Below are 21,167 nucleotides of genomic sequence, written 5' to 3'. Positions count from 1 at the left end.
TCCAGGGCTCTTTTTTAAGAAAAGTAATACGCAATCATGAATACCCAACCAGGTACATGGCCTTGGAATGGGCCCGTGAAATTGTGGGGCTTATTAGCTTCATGGTAAATTCCCTCCTGGAGCCTTGTTCTGCTGTCCACTCCTTGAGTTCTGTCTTGACAGGACATTTTTGGGTTCTTAGGGTTTGTGGAGTGCAGAATGAGGGTGTGTGCCTCACACAAGCTTCTGTTTGTCTGCATTTTACCACCAGAGTCTGAATATTTGTGCCCAAGGAACAATAATTCTAGTTGCTTCTACAGAGAAATAACTTTTTTTAAAAAAAAGGGCTGGGCATAGTGGCTCACACCTGTGGCCCCAGCTACTTAAGAGGCTGAGGCAGGAGGAGCCCTTGAGCCCAGGAGGTTGAGGCTACCATGAGCCATGATTGCACCACTGCACTCTAGCCTGAGTGACACAGTGAGACCCTGTATCTAATAAATAAATAGGAAAAAATTAGGCTAAATGTCACAATGAGAAGGAGAGAGGCTTTGGAAGGAAAAGGGTTGCTGGGAGCAGAAACACATTTGGGTCTATAAATAAAATTGGGAAATAAGTGCTAGGTGGCCCAGTGAAGAACCAGAGAACTTTTGAAATGCATTTCAATTGCTGTCATTCTCATTTGCTGTGATGCCCTACTCCCATCCCCAGCCTATAAGCCCCCTCAGTGACACCTCATGTTCTACTGCACCTGCGGGGCTTTATTTGCCTGCAAATACAGATTCGTCTTTGGAGGAGGAAGCATAACTCCTCATCTTCCCTCATGGGAGAAATCCCGGGGAGTAGTGCTGGGGAGGGGGGTCTGGAGCTTGCACTCACATCCTGCGCTGCCTGCTTGTTTCCAGGTCTGCACCCAGGGACCGAGTATAAGATCATGGTGGTGCCCATGAGAGGAGAGCTGGAGGGCAAGCCGATCCTCCTGAATGGCAGGACAGGTGAGAGCTACTTGGAGGCACTATGGGCATTTAATCACATTTGCATTCTCACATTTTTCTTGGCTGACTCCTCTCTGGATAAGAATTCTGGGATTTGCAGACAGGCAGGGTGGCTCACGCCTGTAATCCCAGCACTTTGGGAGGCCAAGGCGGGCGGATCACCTGATATCGGGAGTTCAAGACCAGCCTGACCAACATGGAGAAACCCTGTCTCTACTAAAAATACAAAATAAGCTGGGTGTGGTGGCACATGCCTGTAATCCCAGCTACTCGGGAGACTGAGGCAGGAGAATTGCTTGAGCCTGGGAGGCGGAGGTTGTGGTGAGCCGAGATCGTGCCATTGCACTCCAGCCTGGGCAACAAGAGTGAAACTCCATCTCAAAAAAAAAAAAAAAAAAAAAAAAAGAGAATTCTGGGATTTGCATTTAGAGAGAGTCTATCCCTTTATGTACTGATGTCTGTTTTGGGGCAGGGAAAGGGAAGCAAACTTTTCCTATTTCAAATTTTTCTTGCCATTGAAAATCTCTCCCAGCGTCTTGGAGTCAAGGGACAAGACCATGTCTGACACCCTTCTGCTTACTTTAATAGCTTCTATCACTGCGTTGTTTTTAAGGCATTTATTATCTAGGAAATAGGCACATAGCTCCTTATTCCCTAAAGACAAGTGATCTATAATTTTCTTCTTTCCACGCCTGTGTTTTTTCCTGATGAACACACTCAGTAGACTCCTCTAAAATGTCAAAAGATATTAAAAACACTCACATGGGAGTAGTGGTGTGTTGTCATCCATGTATTGAGAAAATATATAATGATAAAAGATTACAAATCAGTCATATTTGACAATAAGTTTGTAATTTATTAATCAGAACAGAATTTGAAAACATGGTAGGCATACATACGAGACATCCTAGGTAACTTTTAGTTTTTAAACCATGCTTGAGCCCATATTGAATTGTGAACTTCCTCATTAACTCTGTGCTCCTGCCTTCCCCATGCTGGAAACCTGTGATCTAGAACATAGTGCCACTCGGCGAGACTAATCCTTGGAACTGGTAAAGAAGGAGTCTTTGAGTTTTGAGTCTTCCTTGAAAAGTTTTTTAGTTCTTTCCAGTTCAGTCCTGGAAATAGCTGGTTATGGTGGTGAGAATAAGGGGTGAGAAGTTGTGAGAATTGAATTCACTATTTCAGCTGCCTAACAGATTGCTTATCTGCAGTATGAAACAGTTATAGTTGGGCATTTATAACGGAGAACATATAACTTAATTTACAAACTAGACAATGTAGACTGTACAGTCTGCCTGAATAGTAGACTAGGGAACTGTTATAATGAGTGAGAAAATGGTAAGTACTTCTGTGCTTCCAGTGGCATTCCCTGTAGCTGTGAATTAATTGAGAGCTTACTGAGTGCCAGGCATTATAATCACTAAGCACTTTTTATGAATATCTCATTTAGTTCTCACAGCAATCCAATGAAGTAGATACTATTATTATTTCTCTGCCATATATAAGAAAACTGGGGAAGTTAAGCTCAAGATTGCCCAGCCAGGAAAGGACAGAGCTGGGATTTGAACCCAGGATACCCACATCTAAGCCTTTGGGCTTAGCTACTGCAAACCGAAAAGTATCTGAGATAGGCCTTAATCAACTTAGAAATTTATTTTCCCAAGGTTAAGGACGTGCCTGGAAGAAGAAACATGGAATCACAGAAACAATCTGTGGTCTGTACCTTTCTCCAAAGATGATTTTGAGGACTTCAATATTTAAATGGGAAAAGTCGGCTGAAGAGGAAATAGGGAGGGTATAATTCCCATGTTGGAAGAGAAAGGAGCAGGTAGAGGGATAGTCAATTATGTGTTGAGTACATTTGCACTTTTCTCAGGATAAGGTGAACATGGAGTATCTACCTGTGGAGATATTTAACCTTTTATCCTGCGTAGGAACAAAAGGAAAGGCAGCTTCTTGCATAACTCAGCTTTCAGCTTTACTTTTTCCTTTTGGCAGAGTGAATTGGGGTCCCGAGTTTTTTATTTTCCTTTCAAACTACACAGCTAAAGTGCTTCCCACTTTTACCTCCCTGTAAGAGATAAACACTTTTTCTTCTCTTACACAGTCAACACAACACAGAACATTTCACCTCTGGAAGTGATTTTTCCCCATACACCGGGAGTTTTCCATCAGATACCAACTGGGTGTTCTATAATTCAATTCATATCTGACATTGTCTCCCTGGAAATAGCCTCAGATCCCACAAGTTAAAGGCCCAGTCCCACAAGACTTTCCTCACTTCAGATGCCTGTCACAGTCCCCAGGTTAGGACCTGTACTTCTGACCAATCAGCTATAAATTGGGGGTTCTTATGACTCCCCTCCTTGAGTTCCATTAATTTGCTGGAGCAGCTCACAGAATGCAGGGAAACACTTTACTTACATTTACCTGTTTAGTATAATAAAGAATATTACAAAGATCCAGGTGAAGAACCAGATGGAAGAGATGCATAGGTCAAGGTACGTGCTTCCATGGCCTCTGTGGGTGTGCCACCCTCCCCAAACCTCCACTTGTTCAGCAACCAGAAAGCGCTCTGAATCCAGTCGTTTTAGGTGTTCATGGAGACCTCGTTATATAGGAATGATTGATTACATCATTGGCCACTGGTGATTAACTCAACCTTTAGCAACTGTGAGCGCCTCTCTCCTTCCCCTTGTTAGGGGGTGGGCAGGTGGGGCTGGTAGTTCCAATCCTCTAATCACAAGGTTGGTTCCCTGGAAACCACCCCCTTTCTGAGGCTATCCAGGAGCACCCCTCAACCTCTTACAGCAGTCATCTCATTAACATACAAAAGACGCCTCACTTTGGAGATTCCAAGGGTTTTAGGAGCTGTGTGCCAGGAATAAGGGACCCAAAACCAAACATGTGTTTCTTGTTATAAATCATAACATCACACCTCCCATCCTTCTTGCCCATTATTTCTGGTTAATTTTCATACTGTTTGCTTCCTAACTGAAAAATTTTCTATGATTACTCACTAACTGAGGAGGAAGCATAACCCTTTTATCTTGGCCTCCGTGGCCCATCCAGCCTGGGCCATTTTTATTCTCATTACTTCCCCAGGGAAAGCCTTCCTGTAGCCAGACTGTTCGTGGGGTTTCTTAACAGAAGGCTTATCTCTGCAACAGTGTTTCTGTTGTTACTTAGCCTAGAAAACCCTTGATATTATTTCTAGCCACAAATTAATTTAATTCAACAAACATTTATTGCAGGATGCATCTGGGCCAAAGAGACCTGGTCCCTTTAGAAATTTCCAGAGCTGATAAGCCATGGTCCTTGTCCTTCAGGGGATCACAGCAATAATGTGACGTATCCTTCCAGGCTGTGCTCAAACAGTTTCTCCGCTGCAGCCTTCTACGACCGCATTAAATGTCAGCCAGATTTGCTTCTGAGGTCTGAGAGTATTTAATCACATATGGCCTTGAATTGCTAGTTAGCCTTTCATATATACTGGAATGTTGCTACTCAAAAGTGTTTTTATTGTCAATTATATCCTAAAACCAGGATAGAATATTTTATTGGATTGCAAATAAATGTGTGTCATGTGTTTTACCAGCATAAAAAAGAAAAAGACACTGTAATTTATAGGGTCATGAAACACTCTTAAACCTGGCTAGACTGTTAATTAATTTAAGGGAAAAGAAGAATCTCTGTTTTCTCCAAACGTTTTGCATCCCACCAGGTGGAAAAGGATGCTGGAACTTAAGAACAGCCTAAGCATGTGCAGGGAGGAAACGAGGAAATGACACCGTTCAGGGATTTTTCATGTAATGAGGCACCCAGTGTAACTAATACCATGACAGGGAAATGGTTGACTGAAATTCCTCACCCTGTTACCCAACACACTCAAAGTGCACTGGAACACCTTCCAGAAAGGCCAGCCTCAGAAGCAGGTCAGCTTCAGGAGCAGCAAGCATACGCCAGGCCAGTGTCTCTGAGGGGTTGGCGGGGGGAATGTCCCTGGACTTCTGCATCATACCCTGACAGCTATGCTTCCCATTGAATGAAAAGAAAGGGAGGCTACTAACTGAGAGGTGATGTCATTCTTTTGTCCTCTATCTGTAAAATGAAGAGTTGGACTAAATGAGTTTAAAGTCCTTTCTCTTTTCTTATGATGATTGTATTCTGTTAATAGCTTCATGCTTTTCCCTGGTGTGTATAAAACAAAGCATGCTTGCTTTGTTATAATTTCACAAGCTCCCATGCACAGCGGAGGTTATAGCCTAGAATATTCACTTGTCATCAATTTTCTCAGAACTTTCCTCCTTAGACTATGCTGTGAAATAGCAGTTTTGCTTTTCTTAATAATATCTTTTTCACTTTTTACTGATTTCCAAACACAATGTTCCATTTGAAATGGCTTAGCCCCTAAAACTTTAGAAACTCCTTCATGTCCTAGGCTGAGCTCCTGGCACCATTCAGAACTCCTATCTCATACACAGCCATCAACACACACATTCAACATCTGGACAACAGCAACAATCTATCATTTGCACGATCACTGTATTCTAGTGGGCTTGTGTATACTGTGAGACTTTGTAAATATTATCTCTGGTCCTTATAATATCAGTAGGATTGCAAGCATTATTATTTCCATTTTACATATGAGAACATTGAGGCTACAAAGTTTAGGAGACTCAGGGTGAGCTAGTGAACAGCTAGCTGGCACAACTTAGGTTCACTTGAAATCAAAGTCAATAACCTTTTTAGAAGCAAAGCTGGAGGACAACAGGAAGAAGGGTTGACCTCTCCGAGTGCATTTTCTACAAACGGTGCCTTTTGGATAATTTTGTTGCCACAATGGAAAGACATTAGAGGAGGTCTGTGAAAACAAGGGTACAGAATGTGTAGGTATTGTGGTCTCAAGGCACCTCTTCCATGAACCCACCTTCAAATCAATGACACAGGTCCTGCCCCTGTGTCTTCCTCCCTCAAGCTCGTTTCTCATAGATTTTATATCCCGTCGGTGCCATCTTCTACTGCACCAACTGGGAGATTCACAGGTGGACATTGTGAGTGGAGAAACCTGTTCCTAATGCCTGTGACTATGTGCTCAAGTGTGCTCAAGTGTGGACAAGTGTGCTCAAGTGTGGACATGGGCTTTTGGATGTTACAGCCTAGACTGAAGACAGCCGTTCCCTACCCAACCTTGTGGCAAATCTTGTTATAAAGTGGAATAAGCTTTCCTGATGTGAATAGAGCTTCTAGTTAACCTCCTCCATATACCGTGTTCAGGTTTTGCAAATTAGATCTCTTTGAAGTGAAGTGCACCTTTATTCTAACTAACATATGTACTCACAGGCGAGTCCCACCTATCCAGTTTTACAAACCTTACCTTACATCTCATTGACCTTGAATGTCCCTGAGAAAGGTCCCACCAGGGCTGCTAGTGTCCAGCAGTTGGGAAGTTCCAGCCTGGGGAGGATGTTGGGGCCAGGATGGGGAGAGCCTGTCTTGTGGTAGAGGCTACAGCTGTGGCTCATCTGTGATTTAGCCAGCTGCTGCAGCTGCTGAAAGCCTTCCTTGCATGGAAAAACTATTTCATAATCTCCAGATCCCTTTTTGGTAGAAAGAGGTTTCAGTCCTGCAAAGCTGGCCTCTTCCAGCAATGTGGCCTATCATGGGGGTCCCATCTCTGAGCCCTTCCTCCCATTCCTGTGTCTCAGCACCTGATCCCCATCAGGGGAATGGTCAAGGAGAGCAAGCTCTGTGAAGAGCCCCTTCTGAGTTGAGTTGCTGTGGTTAGGGAACTGAGAGAAAAGGGAAGGCAGGGGGCCAAGAGCTGTGACTGGCACTGTGAGCTTAGAGAAGTCACATCTCCTTTCTTAAACCTCTTTAAACCTCCAGGTCTCCTATAACCCTGGGCATAATATGATTCAGTTTTACCTTCCTACTCTTCATACCCAAGATGCTGTTTCCTGGTTCTTCTCCATCCCTTGAGTGCTCTGGGACTGGTGGGGGAGAAAGGAACTACAGGGCTGGTTGCTGCTTTCTCTTTCCACCCATGTGGACGTGATGGATCTTTCCTTTATTTATTTACATTTATTTATTTATTTATTTATTTATTTATTTATTTAGTGATTGAGTCTTGCTATGTCACCTAGGCTGGAGTGTGGTGCGTGATCTCGGCTCACTGCAGCCTCTGCCTTCCAGGTTCAAGCCATTCTCATGCCTCAGCCTCCTGAGTAGCTGGGATTATAGGAATGCACCACCCCGCCCGGCTAATTTTTTGTATTTTTAGTAGAGACGGGGTTTTGCCATGTTGGCCAGGCTAGTCTCGAACTCTTGGCCTCAAGTGATCCGCCCAGCTTGTCCTCCCAAAGTGCTGGAATTACAGGTATGAGCTGTTGTGCCTGGCTATGGTATATTTTTCAATACACACAGGCAGCACCAACCCCACAAAGCCACAGGCCTCTGCTGTGGGTCCCAAAAGCAATGGTAGCAAGCACCGATCTGGGGCAGGGAGATGGGGTGGGAGGCACTGCTGGGACCTGGGGTTGTACAGATGTGGATGCTTTTGAGAAGGTGAGGGCCATGAACTTCAAGAGCAGGACTGCTAGGGTGTTCTTGCTCGCTTCTTCCTGCATCCTTAGTTTTCCATTTCCACTTTGTCACTAATTTCCCCAGATTGAGATACTGGTTTTGGATTGCTCTTGTCGTCTCTTCCCGATGACATGCAGGATCATGTCTCACACAGAAAGTTGTAACAGGATGGGGAGAGAGTTCTCTCTATCATTGCACTCTTTTCCTTGACTGTCCTCTTAGAGCCTGCTGGAGCCTCCGGAGGCCCTGGCCATGGGGTCAGACAGTGGGTGTCTGCATCCTAATTGTCCACTCTGTCATTCCTGGAGGCCCACAAGTGGCAGACTATTGTGAGACTAATGGCTCCGAGCTCACAGTGCCAGTCACAGTGAGACTATTGTCTCACAAGGCAATAGTTCAAGACCAGTTTCTCTCTCTAGTTACTGTCTATTACTGCTGCTGGATTTCAGGTCACAGTAACCTTTCAGTTCACACTTTACTTTATTTATAATTTATTATTATTATTAGTTTCAAAGGAAAATGCTATTGATAGTGCTGCTTAGGACATAGACGTATAAAGTGGAAATGTATAGTCTTTGTTAGATAAGAATGAGTTCAGATCTTGGCTCTACCACTTAATGTATCCAGAAGCAAACTCTTGGTCCTCTTCCTCTCCCCACTCCCTACTGCAAATGCTTCCCTCCCTCAGATATCCCCGTCTCTATAAATGGCCACTCAATTTTGCAAATTACTCGGGCCCCAAGCCAACAAATCATTCATTGTATCCCATATTGAATCCATCAGCAGATTATGGCAGCCTTACCTTTGAAAGCTCCAAAGCCAGCCTTCCCCATGACCTTCATTACTGCTGCAGTGGCCTACACCCCCGCCATCTTGCATATACACCATTGAAGCAGCCTCCTGGGTGACCTTCACTCTTGGTTCGCTAGAGTCAGTATTCTCCTCAGAAGCCAGAGGGATCCTTTGATAGCCCAAGTCAGATCAGGTCATTCTTCTTTTTAAAGCCCCCAGAGACTTCTCATGTTACTTAGTGTAAAAGACAATGTCATTGCAATGGCCTCCAAGGCCATCCATCGTCCACTGTCCCTCTCATTTCCCTGGCCTCCCGTCCAGCTGCTTGACTTAACTCTGTCTAGATGCACTGGCCTCCTTGCTGATGCTTGAATACACGAAGCAGGACCTTGGGCTAGCAGGGACATGTGTAAAAGAAAAAATGAGAGATTTTCTCAGGTCATGGGCTCAGGATATGTTCTTGCGAAGCACAGTCTCTAGGACCCAGCTGGCATATTGTTCTGGGTTAGTTCTTTTTGAATATAAACTCCACATTGGCGGGGATTTCTGACTGTTTTGCTCATTGATAACTCTTAAATGTCATTACATTCCCTGGCACATAATGGATGTTCAGTGAAGTGCTGTTGAATGAATGAGGTGAGTTTTGGAGATTTGTATTTTAAAAGAGAGAGAGGAGCATGTGTAGATAAAAGTGCCAGGTCTGGAAACTGTAATTTGGAAGGAATGAATAGGGGAGGTGATGTTGTTTTGATCTGAGGAGAACTAGGGAGGGGAATGATGACTCTTCTTGAATACTTGCTGGTCGGTCTTCTGGAAGGGGAATTAGATGTATTCTCTCTGTCTACCTAGGGTAGACAATTGGAAGGAGTTACATTTGAAGGAGTTTTCTCTAATATGTTCAGTAGTCTGAAAATGGAAAATGGAATGGATTGTGTTGTCTATTGGAGAGTCCTTTCTTAGTTTAGGGTTCAAGCAGAAGCCAGTTGTCCACCTGTCCCTGATGACGGAGAGACTCCCTTGCATTGCATAAACCATTGAACTAGGTCACCTTGGTGAACTAGATCTTTAACCATCTATGATCTTGACCAACCAACTGGTTTCTCTGATTTTTCTTTCTCATGTGTTTTTATGAAGAAATTGACAGTCCAACCAATGTTGTCACCGATCGAGTGACTGAAGACACAGCAACTGTCTCCTGGGACCCAGTGCAGGCTGTCATAGACAAGTATGTGGTGCGCTACACCTCTGCTGATGGGGACACCAAGGAAACGGCAGTGCACAAGGACGAGAGCAGCACTGTCCTGACGGGCCTGAAGCCAGGAGAGGCATACAAGGTTTACGTGTGGGCTGAAAGGGGCAACCAGGGGAGCAAGAAAGCTGACACCAATGCCCTTACAGGTAACAGAAGGACGGGAGCATAAATAGGTTTCCTCATGGCAGGGGAAAGGTTGATTTTTGAATCAGGAGGTCATTGCTCACCTGGCATCAGCTCTTTTGTTTGCAGGAGTGGGGAGGAGGGTTGCAAAACCAATTTTGATTTGCATAATTATATATTTTTTCCTTTTTAACATCAAACAAAAGAGATCAGCTTTTTCACTTGATGCAGAAAGTCATACTTATTTGAGTTGGAATTCCGTATGCAACCCCCTCAGAATAGAGTAACACTTTCTAATTTTCATTTTTTAGATGTGAAAACTCAAAACATTGGGCTGACAGTGAATTTGAATGCTTATCTCAGTTTGCAGTGGCTGTGCAGGCACTTTGCATATAATCTGGAGCTCTCTTTTAGACCATGGAAATAGTTTGCATCCTGAGTCAACATTTACTAAATGGACCAATTCTTCGTTTAAGCTTTCAGAAGCCATGAGGGTTCTCATACTTCACCCAGTCATTCTGCTCAGTTTGCGCCTGCAGGGGTCCTGGGACTATACTGGGACATAGCCCAGCCATTCTTTCTGCTTAAATCCTCTCTTGGTGCTTCTCTGAATTTAGAGCAGCCTGATCCTGGTGCCCGCATGAGGTTCCAAAACACCTGGCAGGAAATCAGAGGGAAAGGCTTCGCTTATTGTTTGCATTCTGTTCTGGACAGTCACAGAGTATAGAGACTCTCAGAGAAGCAGAGAGGTGGTTAGGAATATGGTTTCAGAAGATTGACTATCCAGGTTTTAACCCCAGCTCTGCCATTGACTAGCTGAGTGGCTTTGAGCAAGTTACTTTACTTCCGTTCCTGTTTCTTATGGCATAAGTGAGAGCAATGATTTTTTAGAATGTTAGTCAGTATTTGGCTCTTGCAAGATTTCGTGGTGCACAGCCTCCTAGATCCATGTGGGCCTCAATAGTTGACCTCTTCTTCAGGGGAGCAGAGAAGATATTGACAGTAAGGATGGTGATATCTAAATCTGTTTAAAGTCAAAGTCAGCAAATTTCTGTAAAGGGCCAGATAGTAAATATTTTTGGCTTTGGGGGTCCAACAGTCTCTATTGCAATTACTTAACTCTGCCATTGGAGCATGAAAACAGCCACAGACAATGATGTGTAAATGGACTGGTGTGACTGTGTTCTGATCAGACTTTATTGGTAAAGACTGGCAGTGGATCAGATTTGGCCTGTGGGTTGTAGATTGCCCCTCCTGGTTTACATTACATGTGACTCTCTGTTTACTAGGATTTTGAGTGTCGTGAAAAGAAAGAGCATTTGGGTCAGCATTTTTTGTTTGTTTTTTTTGTTTTTTTTTTTTTTGGGTCAGCATTTTTTGTTTGTTTGTTTGTTTTGTTTTGTTTGAGACAGAGTCTCACTCTCTCGTCCAGGCTGGAGTGCAATGGCGCAATCTCAGCTCCCTGCAAACTCCACCTCCCGGGTTCAAGCGATTCTCCTGCCTCAGCCTCCCAAGTAGCTGGGATTTCAGGCACCCGCCACCATGCCCAGCTAATTTTTGTATTTTTAATAGAGACGGGTTTTCACTGTGTTCCCCAGGCTGGTCTTGAACTCCTGAGCTCAAGCAATCCACCCGCCTCGGCCTCCCAAAGTGCTGGGAAATACAGGCGTGAGCCACCACGCCCAGCCCATTTTTAAAACAAAGGAAGTTGGAATAGAGAAGAACCTTCCCTTTTCTTAGGCGGTGGTGGTGTGAGCAGCAGGGAGCCTCTGGGGGGAGGCATTGCCACTGGGAAAGGGTCAGACCAGAGCTGAGCTCTGGGGGCACAAACATGAAGGATGTGGTTCACGCCCGTATGGCATTCACAATCCTCTGAGAAGAGAAGACAAGTTAAAAAGATAAAGGACAGTGAGTTATGTTCTAGAGCAAACAAATGTCCCTGGAGCTATGGGAAACTGAAGAAAGGGGACCTACCACAGACTAGGACAGGATAGGGGTCATGCAGGCTGTGCGAGGAGGTGACACCTGAACAAAGCCTGGAAGGACGGGTGGGAGTTAGCAGTGGAGGCAGCATATGCAGAAGCTAAGGTGTGAGAATATGACAGTTTAGGTCATCTCAAGGGGTTTTTATGGAGGGCCGGTCTGTGTGTTTGGTGCACTAGTGAAGGATGAAGCCAGCTCAGAATCCTGGGTGCTAAATCATTTGTCCTCATGTCAGATGTCTGTGGTGCATGCTGAACTCTGCTCCCTAGGGTGAGTCACTGCATGTGGCTGTGTGTTCCACCATGCTGGCCTGTCCCCCTTGGCAAGTGGTCCTGTGCAGATATGAAATGCAGGTGCTGTCACAAAAAGTACAGCCTTTTTTGAGGAGGTAGTTTCTAAAAGAGGATAATAAAGGCATGCTAACCATACACACAATTGCTTGGATTTTTGACTCCCTAAGGATGTACATTTTGAGGAGAAAGTGGTATTTCATGCCTCAAATGCCATTAATAATAACAACTTATATTTAAGCATTTGCTATGCAATATCTCATTTACTATTCACCATAACCTATGAGGTAGGTAGTGGTATTTCTTTCTTCATAGAGTTGAGGAGACAGACACTTAAATTACACGGCTTGTCCAAAGTTAGCCACCAGGAAGAGATGGAGCCCAGCTTCTAACCCACTTTAATCACAGAGAAACCCAGACAGATTCTACAAGTTTGATTCTTTTTATTAGACCAGACCTCAGATACTATCAATTAAAAAGTCTCCTGGTTGCCTGGCCACAGATATAATGTTTTATATGGAAAGAACTGATGGCTACTACTTCTAGGATATTTTTCTTCTCAAAGAACATATTACAGCAGATGCAGAGGTTTATTCAGTTTAATTGCTTTCTAGTACAAGGAGTCAGGAACTAGAAGAATATGTTATATAAGTCCAGGGTAAAGGAGAAATTTGAATGTGAAGACCAATTATTTTTATCCCAAAGCAACTTCTGGGAAAAGTTTATACAGTTGATAAAGATGCTGGCTTTGTCTGAAAACTCCACTTCTTATTAAATGTTATTAGCTTATTACTGGAATTTCAGACCATTTGCTTAATTAGACCTTTACATTAACTCAATCATTGACATATTAGAGACTCTGACATTTGTTGAGGTTATCATTTTGACTGTGTTTGTGCTGTCTTTATGGAATTAGAGGGTGGTAAAGGCTACATTCTTCTTTCATCTCTCTCTTAAAGAAATTGACAGCCCAGCAAACCTGGTGACTGACCGGGTGACTGAGAATACCGCCACCATCTCCTGGGACCCGGTGCAGGCCACCATTGACAAGTATGTGGTGCGCTACACCTCTGCTGATGACCAAGAGACCAGAGAGGTTCTGGTGGGGAAGGAGCAGAGCAGCACTGTCCTGACAGGCCTGAGGCCAGGTGTGGAGTACACAGTGCATGTCTGGGCCCAGAAGGGGGACCGAGAGAGCAAGAAGGCTGACACCAACACCTCGACAGGTAACAAAAGAGAGATGGTCAATTGGAATTGAGTTTTAGCTTGTGGATTTGAATGGGTATGGTATCAAAGGATGTGGCCTGAGCAGAAAGACTTTGCAATTAGAAGTCTTAAAGATGAAAGAAAGACTGAGCTCTCGTGGTGATGGCAGTGGGCTGGTCTTCCCTGACAGTGATGAGCTGTTCATGAGACCACTTGGCCCACTGAAAGGGAGAAGTAAAGTCTTATAGTAACAATGCTTTTAGCAGAAGATGGATACAGGATCTGGTCATTGTAGTGCTTGTGATAATATTTTTAGAGTGCTCATCAGTGAAGTAGCCCTTGATAAAATGTGAAGTTAGGAACCCTAAATGTCATGGCAGCTGTTTAATTGGAGGTTGTGATGTGCCATATGCTGCTGAGAAGACATCGTTCCTCCAATGTTTTAGGGAACTGAAAGCCAAGAAAGAATGCCTCATTTATAATGATTCCTCCTTTGAAGTTCAGAACCAAGGGCTGCTTTCTCCTTAGACTCCCAGCAGAGACTCAGGATGAGAATGCCATTGCCTTGTTCTAAAAGAGCTCTGGAAGATGAAAATGATGAAGATGGGGGGATGGATATGTCTTCCATGGCTTCAGAGCTTAAACCTTTCCAAACATTTTCCTTCCAGACATTGACAGCCCCAAAAACCTGGTGACTGACCGGGTGACAGAGAATATGGCCACTGTCTCCTGGGACCCGGTGCAGGCTGCCATTGACAAGTACGTGGTATGCTACACCTCTGCCGATGGAGAGACCAGGCAGGTTCCGGTGGGGAAGGAGCAGAGCAGCACTGTCCTGACAGGCCTGAGACCGGGCATGGAGTACATGGTGCATGTGTGGGCCCAGAAGGGGGACCAGGAGAGCAAGAAGGTCGACACCAAGGCCCAGACAGGTAAGGAGTGTGCATTATTGCTGTGCTGATGCCATGATCAGGGTCTGTCTACATGGGGTTTTCTTCTCTGACCTTGGCATAAAGGGGGACTTTATGGAAGAGCAGGTTGGTATCCTCCCATAATACTTTGTGTACCCCTCACTTCCTTTTACTGGCCTCTCTTAGAATGCCTAAGTGGTGGTCTCCAAACTCTGGTCTTTAAAGATGGCTGGTCACTGCACATAGTTCTTTGTTCTTTCTTTGCCTGAGTACCTTTGTCATTAACACACTAACTGCTTCACCTTGACAAGGAGTAAATATTAAGAAGTAACTATCATGCTGAGGGAGCCAGACTTAGGGATTATGATCAATCCCTTAAAAAACATTCCTCACCTGTTTAAACCCTTTGCAAGCTTGTTTGTTTTTGTTCCTGCCATCTGAATGAATGTTTTAGGCAGAAATAATAACAGTGTTTCATTAGCTAAAAATAAGCAAATATCTAGTCATTTTTAGTCCCCCAGATGTAATTATGTCTATTTTCATGTAATAGTCCCTACCTCCCTACATGAAATCTTCTCCTCTCTCTTGGCTTGGGCCACCTGTGGGCCAGCTGCCTGCTCCAGGCAGGGGACACGCACAATTTCTCTTGTATTTTCTGCTGTGTACCTCAAGCACTGCTCTTCTAGCTTGCTGTATGCAGTTTCTCACCCATTTATCTTTGGCGTTGCTGGGAGAGGTAAACTGATGAGAGGTGAGGGGTGAGGACGGGGAGAAGTGAAGGGTCAGGAAGGAGGAGAGGTGAAGGGTCAAGGGGAAGGAGAGGTGAGGGGTCAGGAGGAGAAGAGGTGAGGGGTCAGGAGGAGAAGAGGTGAGGGGTCAGGAAGGAGGAAAGGTGAGAGGTCAAGAAGAGGAGAGATGAGGCATCAGGAGGAGGACAAGTGAGGGGTTGGGAAGAGGAGAGGTGAGGCGTCAGTAAGAGGAGAGGTAAGGGTCCTGGAAGAGGAGAGATGAGGGCTCAGGAGGAGGAGAGGTGAGGGGTCAGGAGGAGGAGAGGTAAGGATCCAAGAAGAGGAGAGATGAGGGTTCAGGATGGGGAGAGGTGAGGGTTCAGTAAGAGGAGAGGTGAGGGTTCAGGAGGGGGTGAGGTGAGGGGTTAGGAGGAGGAGAGGTGAGGGCTTAGGAGGAGGAGAGGTGAGGAGTCAGGAGGGGCAGAGGTGAGGGGTCAGGAGGAGGAGAGGTGGGGGGTCAGGAGGGGGAGAGGTGAGGGGTCAGGAGGAGGAGAGGTGGGGGGTCAGGAGGGGGAGAGGTGAGGGGTCAGGAGGAAGAGAGGTGAGGCGTCAGGAGGGGAGAGATGAGGGCTCAGGAGGGGAAGAGTTGAAGGGGTCAGGAGGGGAAGAGGTGAGGGGTCAGGATGAGGAGAGGTGAGGGGTCAGGAGGAAGTGAAGTGAAGGGTCAAGAGAAAATAGAGCCCAGGGGTTAGGGAGGAGGGAGCCGGGGGTCGTGGAAAGTCGTGCTTGACTGTAACAGGTGTTTGGGCCTGCCCTGGAGCCTGACGAGTGCTAAAGCTCACTAGGTCATGAAGCACTTCTGTGCTCCTCTTCCACTTGGGTCTCTCACCATAGGCAAATGCCTGTCTTCCACTAGTCTCTTACTCCCCTTCCTCTGCCAATACATCAGGGGTTTCCCCAGCGCCTCTCTGGTGGGGTCGCCTTGCCCCTCTAGGTGGTCCTCTTGGACAGCTTCCCAGGCCTACCTTGCTGTGCTAGGCCCAAGTCTGGTCCATGGAGAACCTGCATGCATCCTTTGTCCATTCAACCAGATGCACAGCTCTTTTGCAATGCTACAGCCTGTCTCTGCTCTGTGTCGGAGCAACCAGCTATTTTCTTACCTCTTAGATATTTTAGCATATGTCAGACACCAGCCCATATGGTTCCCCGAGCTTTGGGCTTTCTCACCCTTGGCACTATGGCTATTTTGGGGTGGATAATTCTTTGTTGCAGGGGTCTATCTTGTGCATTGTAAGATGTTTAGCAGCATCCCTGATGTCTCCCCCTATCCCACACTGAGTTGTGACAACCAAAGTGTCTCCAGACATTGCTGACTGCCCCTGGTTGAGAACTGCTGCTCTAGGATATGCAAAACAAAGTCTGTAAGGGATTCCATTGAAAACTGCTTATTCAAGGCTTGGGCCTCACCCATGGGACTCACAGTGTATCTTTTTCCAAATAAATCCCTTCTTCAAGTCCCACCTCATTGGCTTCTCCAACGTCTTTTATAGGGTGAAAATGGTTGGTCAGCCAAGGGTCACAAAACTGTTGTTGATCTTGCCTTGACTGTGGTCCCTCCGGTTGGAATGTAGATATCCATTTTCTTCGGGTTACAGCCTAAAGCAACAGGTGTAATAGGACGTATGAGCAAGTGACTTTGGGAAAACGGCTTTTGCAATGAATTACTTAGAACAAAGAAATGCTAGTTTTTTTTTGATAAATGTATTTTTAAGTATCTTCTATGTATGTGGTATGGAGGAGCATAATTTCTTGTATTTATAACATATCAACAAACTGGTGTTAATAATGATAGCTTATGGTCACTGGGCATCTACTCAGTGCTAAGAACTCATAATAGACATTTGTTTCTTTTTTTAAAAAATTGATACATAATAATATACATATTTATAGGTACATGTGATATTTTAATACATGCATGCAATGTGTGATGATCATATCAGGGTAATCAGGATATCCATCAGCTCAACATTTGGCATTTCTTTGAGTTAGAAACATGTCAAATCTTCTCTTCTAGCTATTTTGAAATGTACAATAAATCATTGTTAACTGTAGTCATCCTACTATGCTATGAAACACTAGAACGTATTTCTTCTATCTAACTGTATTTATAAACCGTTAAGCCAAACTGTGTTCATTCCCCTTACCCCTACACTTCCTAGCCTCTGGTAACCATCATTTTATTCACAACTTCCATGAGATCAATTTTTTTAGCTCCCACATATGAGTAAGAACATGCAATGTTTGTGTTTCTGTGCCTGGCTTATTTCACTTAACATAATAACCTCCAGTTTGATCTGTGTTGCTGCAAAGGAAAGGATTTTATTCCTTTTTATGGCTGAATAGTATTCCGTTGTGTGTGTATATACACATATATATTATATATTATATATATATACACATACACACATATATATATCAAAATTTCTTTATTCATCCACTAGTGGACAGTTAGGTTAATTCAGTATTTTGGTTATTATGAATAGTGCTTCAGTAAACATGGGCATGCAGATATGTCTTTGATATACTGATTTCCTTTTTTTTGGATGTATACTCAGCAGTGAGGTTGCTGGATCATATGGTACATCTATTTTTAGTTTTTTGAGGAAACTCCATGCTTTTACTCATAGTGGCTGTACTAATTGCCATTCCCACCAGCAGTGAACTAGTATTCCCCTTTCTCCACAACCTCACCAGTGCCTGTTATTGTTTGTCTTTTTGATAATAGCAGTTTTAACAGGGATGAGATGATATCTCAATGTGGTTTTGATTTGCATTTCCCTGATGATTAGTGATGTTGAACATTTTTTCATAAATATTTGTTGGTCATTTGTATGTCTTCTTTTAAGAAATGTCTATTTAGATCATTTGCCCATTTTAAAATAAGATGATGATGATGATTGTTTTTATTATTTTGCTATTGAGTTGTTTGAACTCCTTATGTATTCTGTTTATTAATACCTTATCACATAGACAGCTTGCAAATAGTTTCTCCCGTTATGTAGGTTGTCTCTGCATTCTGTCGATTATTTCCTTTGCTGTGCAAAAGCTTTTTAGCTTGATGTATTTCCATTTGTCTATTTTTGCTTTTGTTGCCTGTGCTTTTGCAGTCTTACCCAAAATATCTGCCTAGACCGATGTTCTAAAGTGTTTCTCCAATGTTTTCTTCTGTAGTTTCATAGTTTCAGGTCTTACATTTAATTCTTTAATCCACTTTAATTTAATTTTTGAATAAGGTGAGAAATAGAGGTCTAGTTTTATTCTTCTGCATATGGATATTCGATTTTCCTAGAACTATTTATTGAAGAGCCTGTTATTTCCCCACTGAATGTTCTTGGTTACTTGTCAAAAATAACTTGGCTGTAAATACGTGGATTTATTTCTGGGTTCTCTATTCTATTCCATTGTGTCTATGTGTCTGTTTTTATGCCAGTACCATGCTGTTTTGGTTACTATAGCTTTGTAGTACATATTAGAGTCAGCTCATGTGATGCCTCCAGCTTTGTTATTTTTACTCAGGATTTCTTTGGCTATTTGGGGTCTTCTGTGGTTCCATATGAGTTTTAGAATTGTTTTTTCTAGGCTAGGTGCAGTGGCTCATGCCTGTAATCCCAGCACTTTGGGAGGTCAAGGCAGGTGGATCATTTGAGGTCAGGAGTTCAAGACCAGCCTGGCCAACATGGTGAAACCCCGTTTCTACTAAAAATACAAGAAAAAAAAAAAGGGCTGGGTGCGGTAGCTCACCCCTGTAATCCCAGTACTTTGGGAGGCCAAGGTGGGTGGATCACCTGAGGTCAGAAGTTCAAGACCAGCCTGGCCAACATGGTGAAACCCCGTCTCTACTATAAATACAAAAATTAGCTGAATGTGGTGGCAGGTGCCTGTAATCCCAGCTACTTGGGAGGCTGAGGCAGGAGAATCGCTTGAACCTGGGAGGTGGAGGTTGCAGTGAGCCAAGATCACGCCATTGCACTCCAGCCTGGGCAACAAGAGTGAAACTCCGTCTCAAACAAAAGCAAAAAAGATTAGCTGGGCATGATGGTGCACACCTGTAATCCCAGCTACTGGGGAGGCTGAGGCAGGAGAATCACTTGAACCCAGGAGACAGAGGTTGCAGTGAGCTGAGATCATGCCACTGCACTCCAGCCTGGGAAACAATGAGATTCTGTCTCAAAAAAAAAAAAAGAATTGTTTTTCTAAAGAATGTTGTTGATATTTTGATACAGATTGCATTGAATCTATAGATTGCTTTTGGGAGTACAATTTTTTTACAATATTCTTCCCATTCATAAACATAGGATATATTTCCATTTTTTTGTGACATCTTCAATTTCTTTCATCAGTGTTTTATAGTTTTTCCTTGTAGCGATCTTTCACCTCTTTGGTTAAATTTATTTATGGGTGTGTTTTTAAAAGTAGCTGTTGTAAAAGGGATTGCTGCCTTGATATTTTTTTTTTTTTTTTTTTTTTGCTAGTTCATTGCTGGTATATAGAAACACTACTGATTTTTATATGCTAATTTTGTATCATGAAACTTTATTGAATTTATCAGTTCTAAGAGTGTTTTGGTGGAGCTTTTTAGGGTTTTCTGTATATGAGATCATGTTATCTGCAAACAGGGACAATTTGGCTTCCTCTTTTTCAATTTGGATGCTCTTTATTCCTTTCTGCTGCCTAATTGCTCTGGCTAGGACTTCCAGTACTATGTTGAATAAGAGTGGTAAGAGTGGTCATCCTTGTCTTGTTCTGGTTCTTAGAGAAAAGCTTTCAGTTTTTCCCCAATCAGCGTATTGTTAGCTATGGGTTTGTCTTATATGGCCTTTAGTATGTTGAGGTATGCTTCTTTTATATCTAGCTTGTTGAGGGTTTTTATCATGAAACGTTGCTGAATGTTATCAAATTCTTTTTGCATCTATTGAGATGATCTTTTTTTTAAATTCTTCATTCTGTTTATGTGATGTGTCACATTTATTGATTTGTGTATGTTGAACTATTCTTTCATCCCTGGGATAAATCTCACTTGTATCCTCTTGCTGAATTGATCTCTTTTTCTTTACATAATAACCTCCTTTGCCTCTTTTTATACTTTCGACTTAAAAAATCTGTTTAATCTCATATAAGCATAGCTACTCCTGTTTGCTTTTGGTTTCTATTTACATGGAATATCTTTTTCCATCCCTTCACTTTGCATCTATATGTGTTTCCACAGGTGAAGGAAGATTCTTATAGGTAGCACGTAAGTGGGTCATTTTTTAAAGAGCCATTCAGCCAGACTATCTTTTATTTTTTTTGAGGCAAAGCCTTACTCTGTTGTCCAGGCTAGAATGCAGTGGTGTAATCTCAGCTCACTGCAACCTCTGCTTCTCAGGTTCAAGTGATTCTCCCACCTCAGCCCCCCAAGTAGGTGGGACTATAGTCATGTGCCACCATGTCTGGCTAATTTTTTTTTTTTTTTTTGTATTTTTAGTAGAGACAGGGTTTCACCATGTTGGCTAGTCTGGTCTCAAACTCCTGACCTTCAAGTGATCCACCTGCCTCAACCTCCCAAAGTGCTGGGATTACAGGCATGAGCCCTATGCCCGGCCTCAGCAAGTCTATCTTTTAAGTGGGGAATTTAATCCGTTTACATTCAAGGTTATTATTGATAGGAGGGGAGTGACTCCTGTCATTTGTAAATTGTTTTCTAGATTATTTGTATATCCTTTGTTAATTTCTTCTTCTATTATTGTTTATTATTGTGTTTGGTAGGTTTTTGTAGTACTGAGGATTGATCCTTTTCTTTCTCCTTTGTGTATCTGCTCTGCCAGTGAGTTTGTACTTTTCTATGTTCTCATGATTGTGATTATCATCTTTTCACTCCCAAATGTAGGACTCCCTTGAGCATTTCTTGTAGTGCCAGTTTAGTGGTGATGGGTTCCCTCAGTTTTTCCTTTTCTGGGAAAGACTTTGTTTCTCCCTCATTTCTGAAGAATAGACTTGCTGGGTATGGTATTCTCAGCTGACAGTTTTTTTTCCCCCCTTTCAGATGCTTGGACTATATCATCCCTTTCTCTCCTGGCCTGTAAGATTTCTGCTGAGAAATTTGCTGTTAGTCTAATGGGATTCCCTTATATGTGACCTAACACTTTCCTTTTACTGTTTTTAGAATTTTCTCTTTGTCTTTGACTATTGACAACTTGACTGTAATATACTTCAGGAAGGACCTTTTTGGGGTTGAATCTATTTAGGGACTTGAGCTTCCTAGATCTGAATATTCATATCTCCCC

General features: G+C 43.3%; 1 protein-coding gene across 1 annotated transcript in view; it reads left to right on the top strand.

The window, feature by feature from the left end:
• The window catches only part of TNN (tenascin N), a 72,655-nt gene that overhangs the window by 16,893 nt on the left and 34,595 nt on the right, over positions 1 to 21,167 (top strand). The window contains exons 6-9 of the mRNA XM_024231162.3: positions 882 to 971; positions 9,486 to 9,749; positions 12,959 to 13,225; positions 13,874 to 14,137. Coding sequence (XP_024086930.2) covers positions 882 to 971; positions 9,486 to 9,749; positions 12,959 to 13,225; positions 13,874 to 14,137 — 885 coding nt within the window. The remainder of the gene's footprint in view (positions 1 to 881; positions 972 to 9,485; positions 9,750 to 12,958; positions 13,226 to 13,873; positions 14,138 to 21,167) is intronic.

Source organism: Pongo abelii, chromosome 1 (genome assembly GCF_028885655.2).
Source record: "Pongo abelii isolate AG06213 chromosome 1, NHGRI_mPonAbe1-v2.0_pri, whole genome shotgun sequence".
Classification (NCBI taxonomy): domain Eukaryota; kingdom Metazoa; phylum Chordata; class Mammalia; order Primates; family Hominidae; genus Pongo; species Pongo abelii.
The sequence above is the reverse complement of the archived record's forward strand: the minus strand, read 5'-3'. Positions and strand labels throughout refer to the sequence as shown.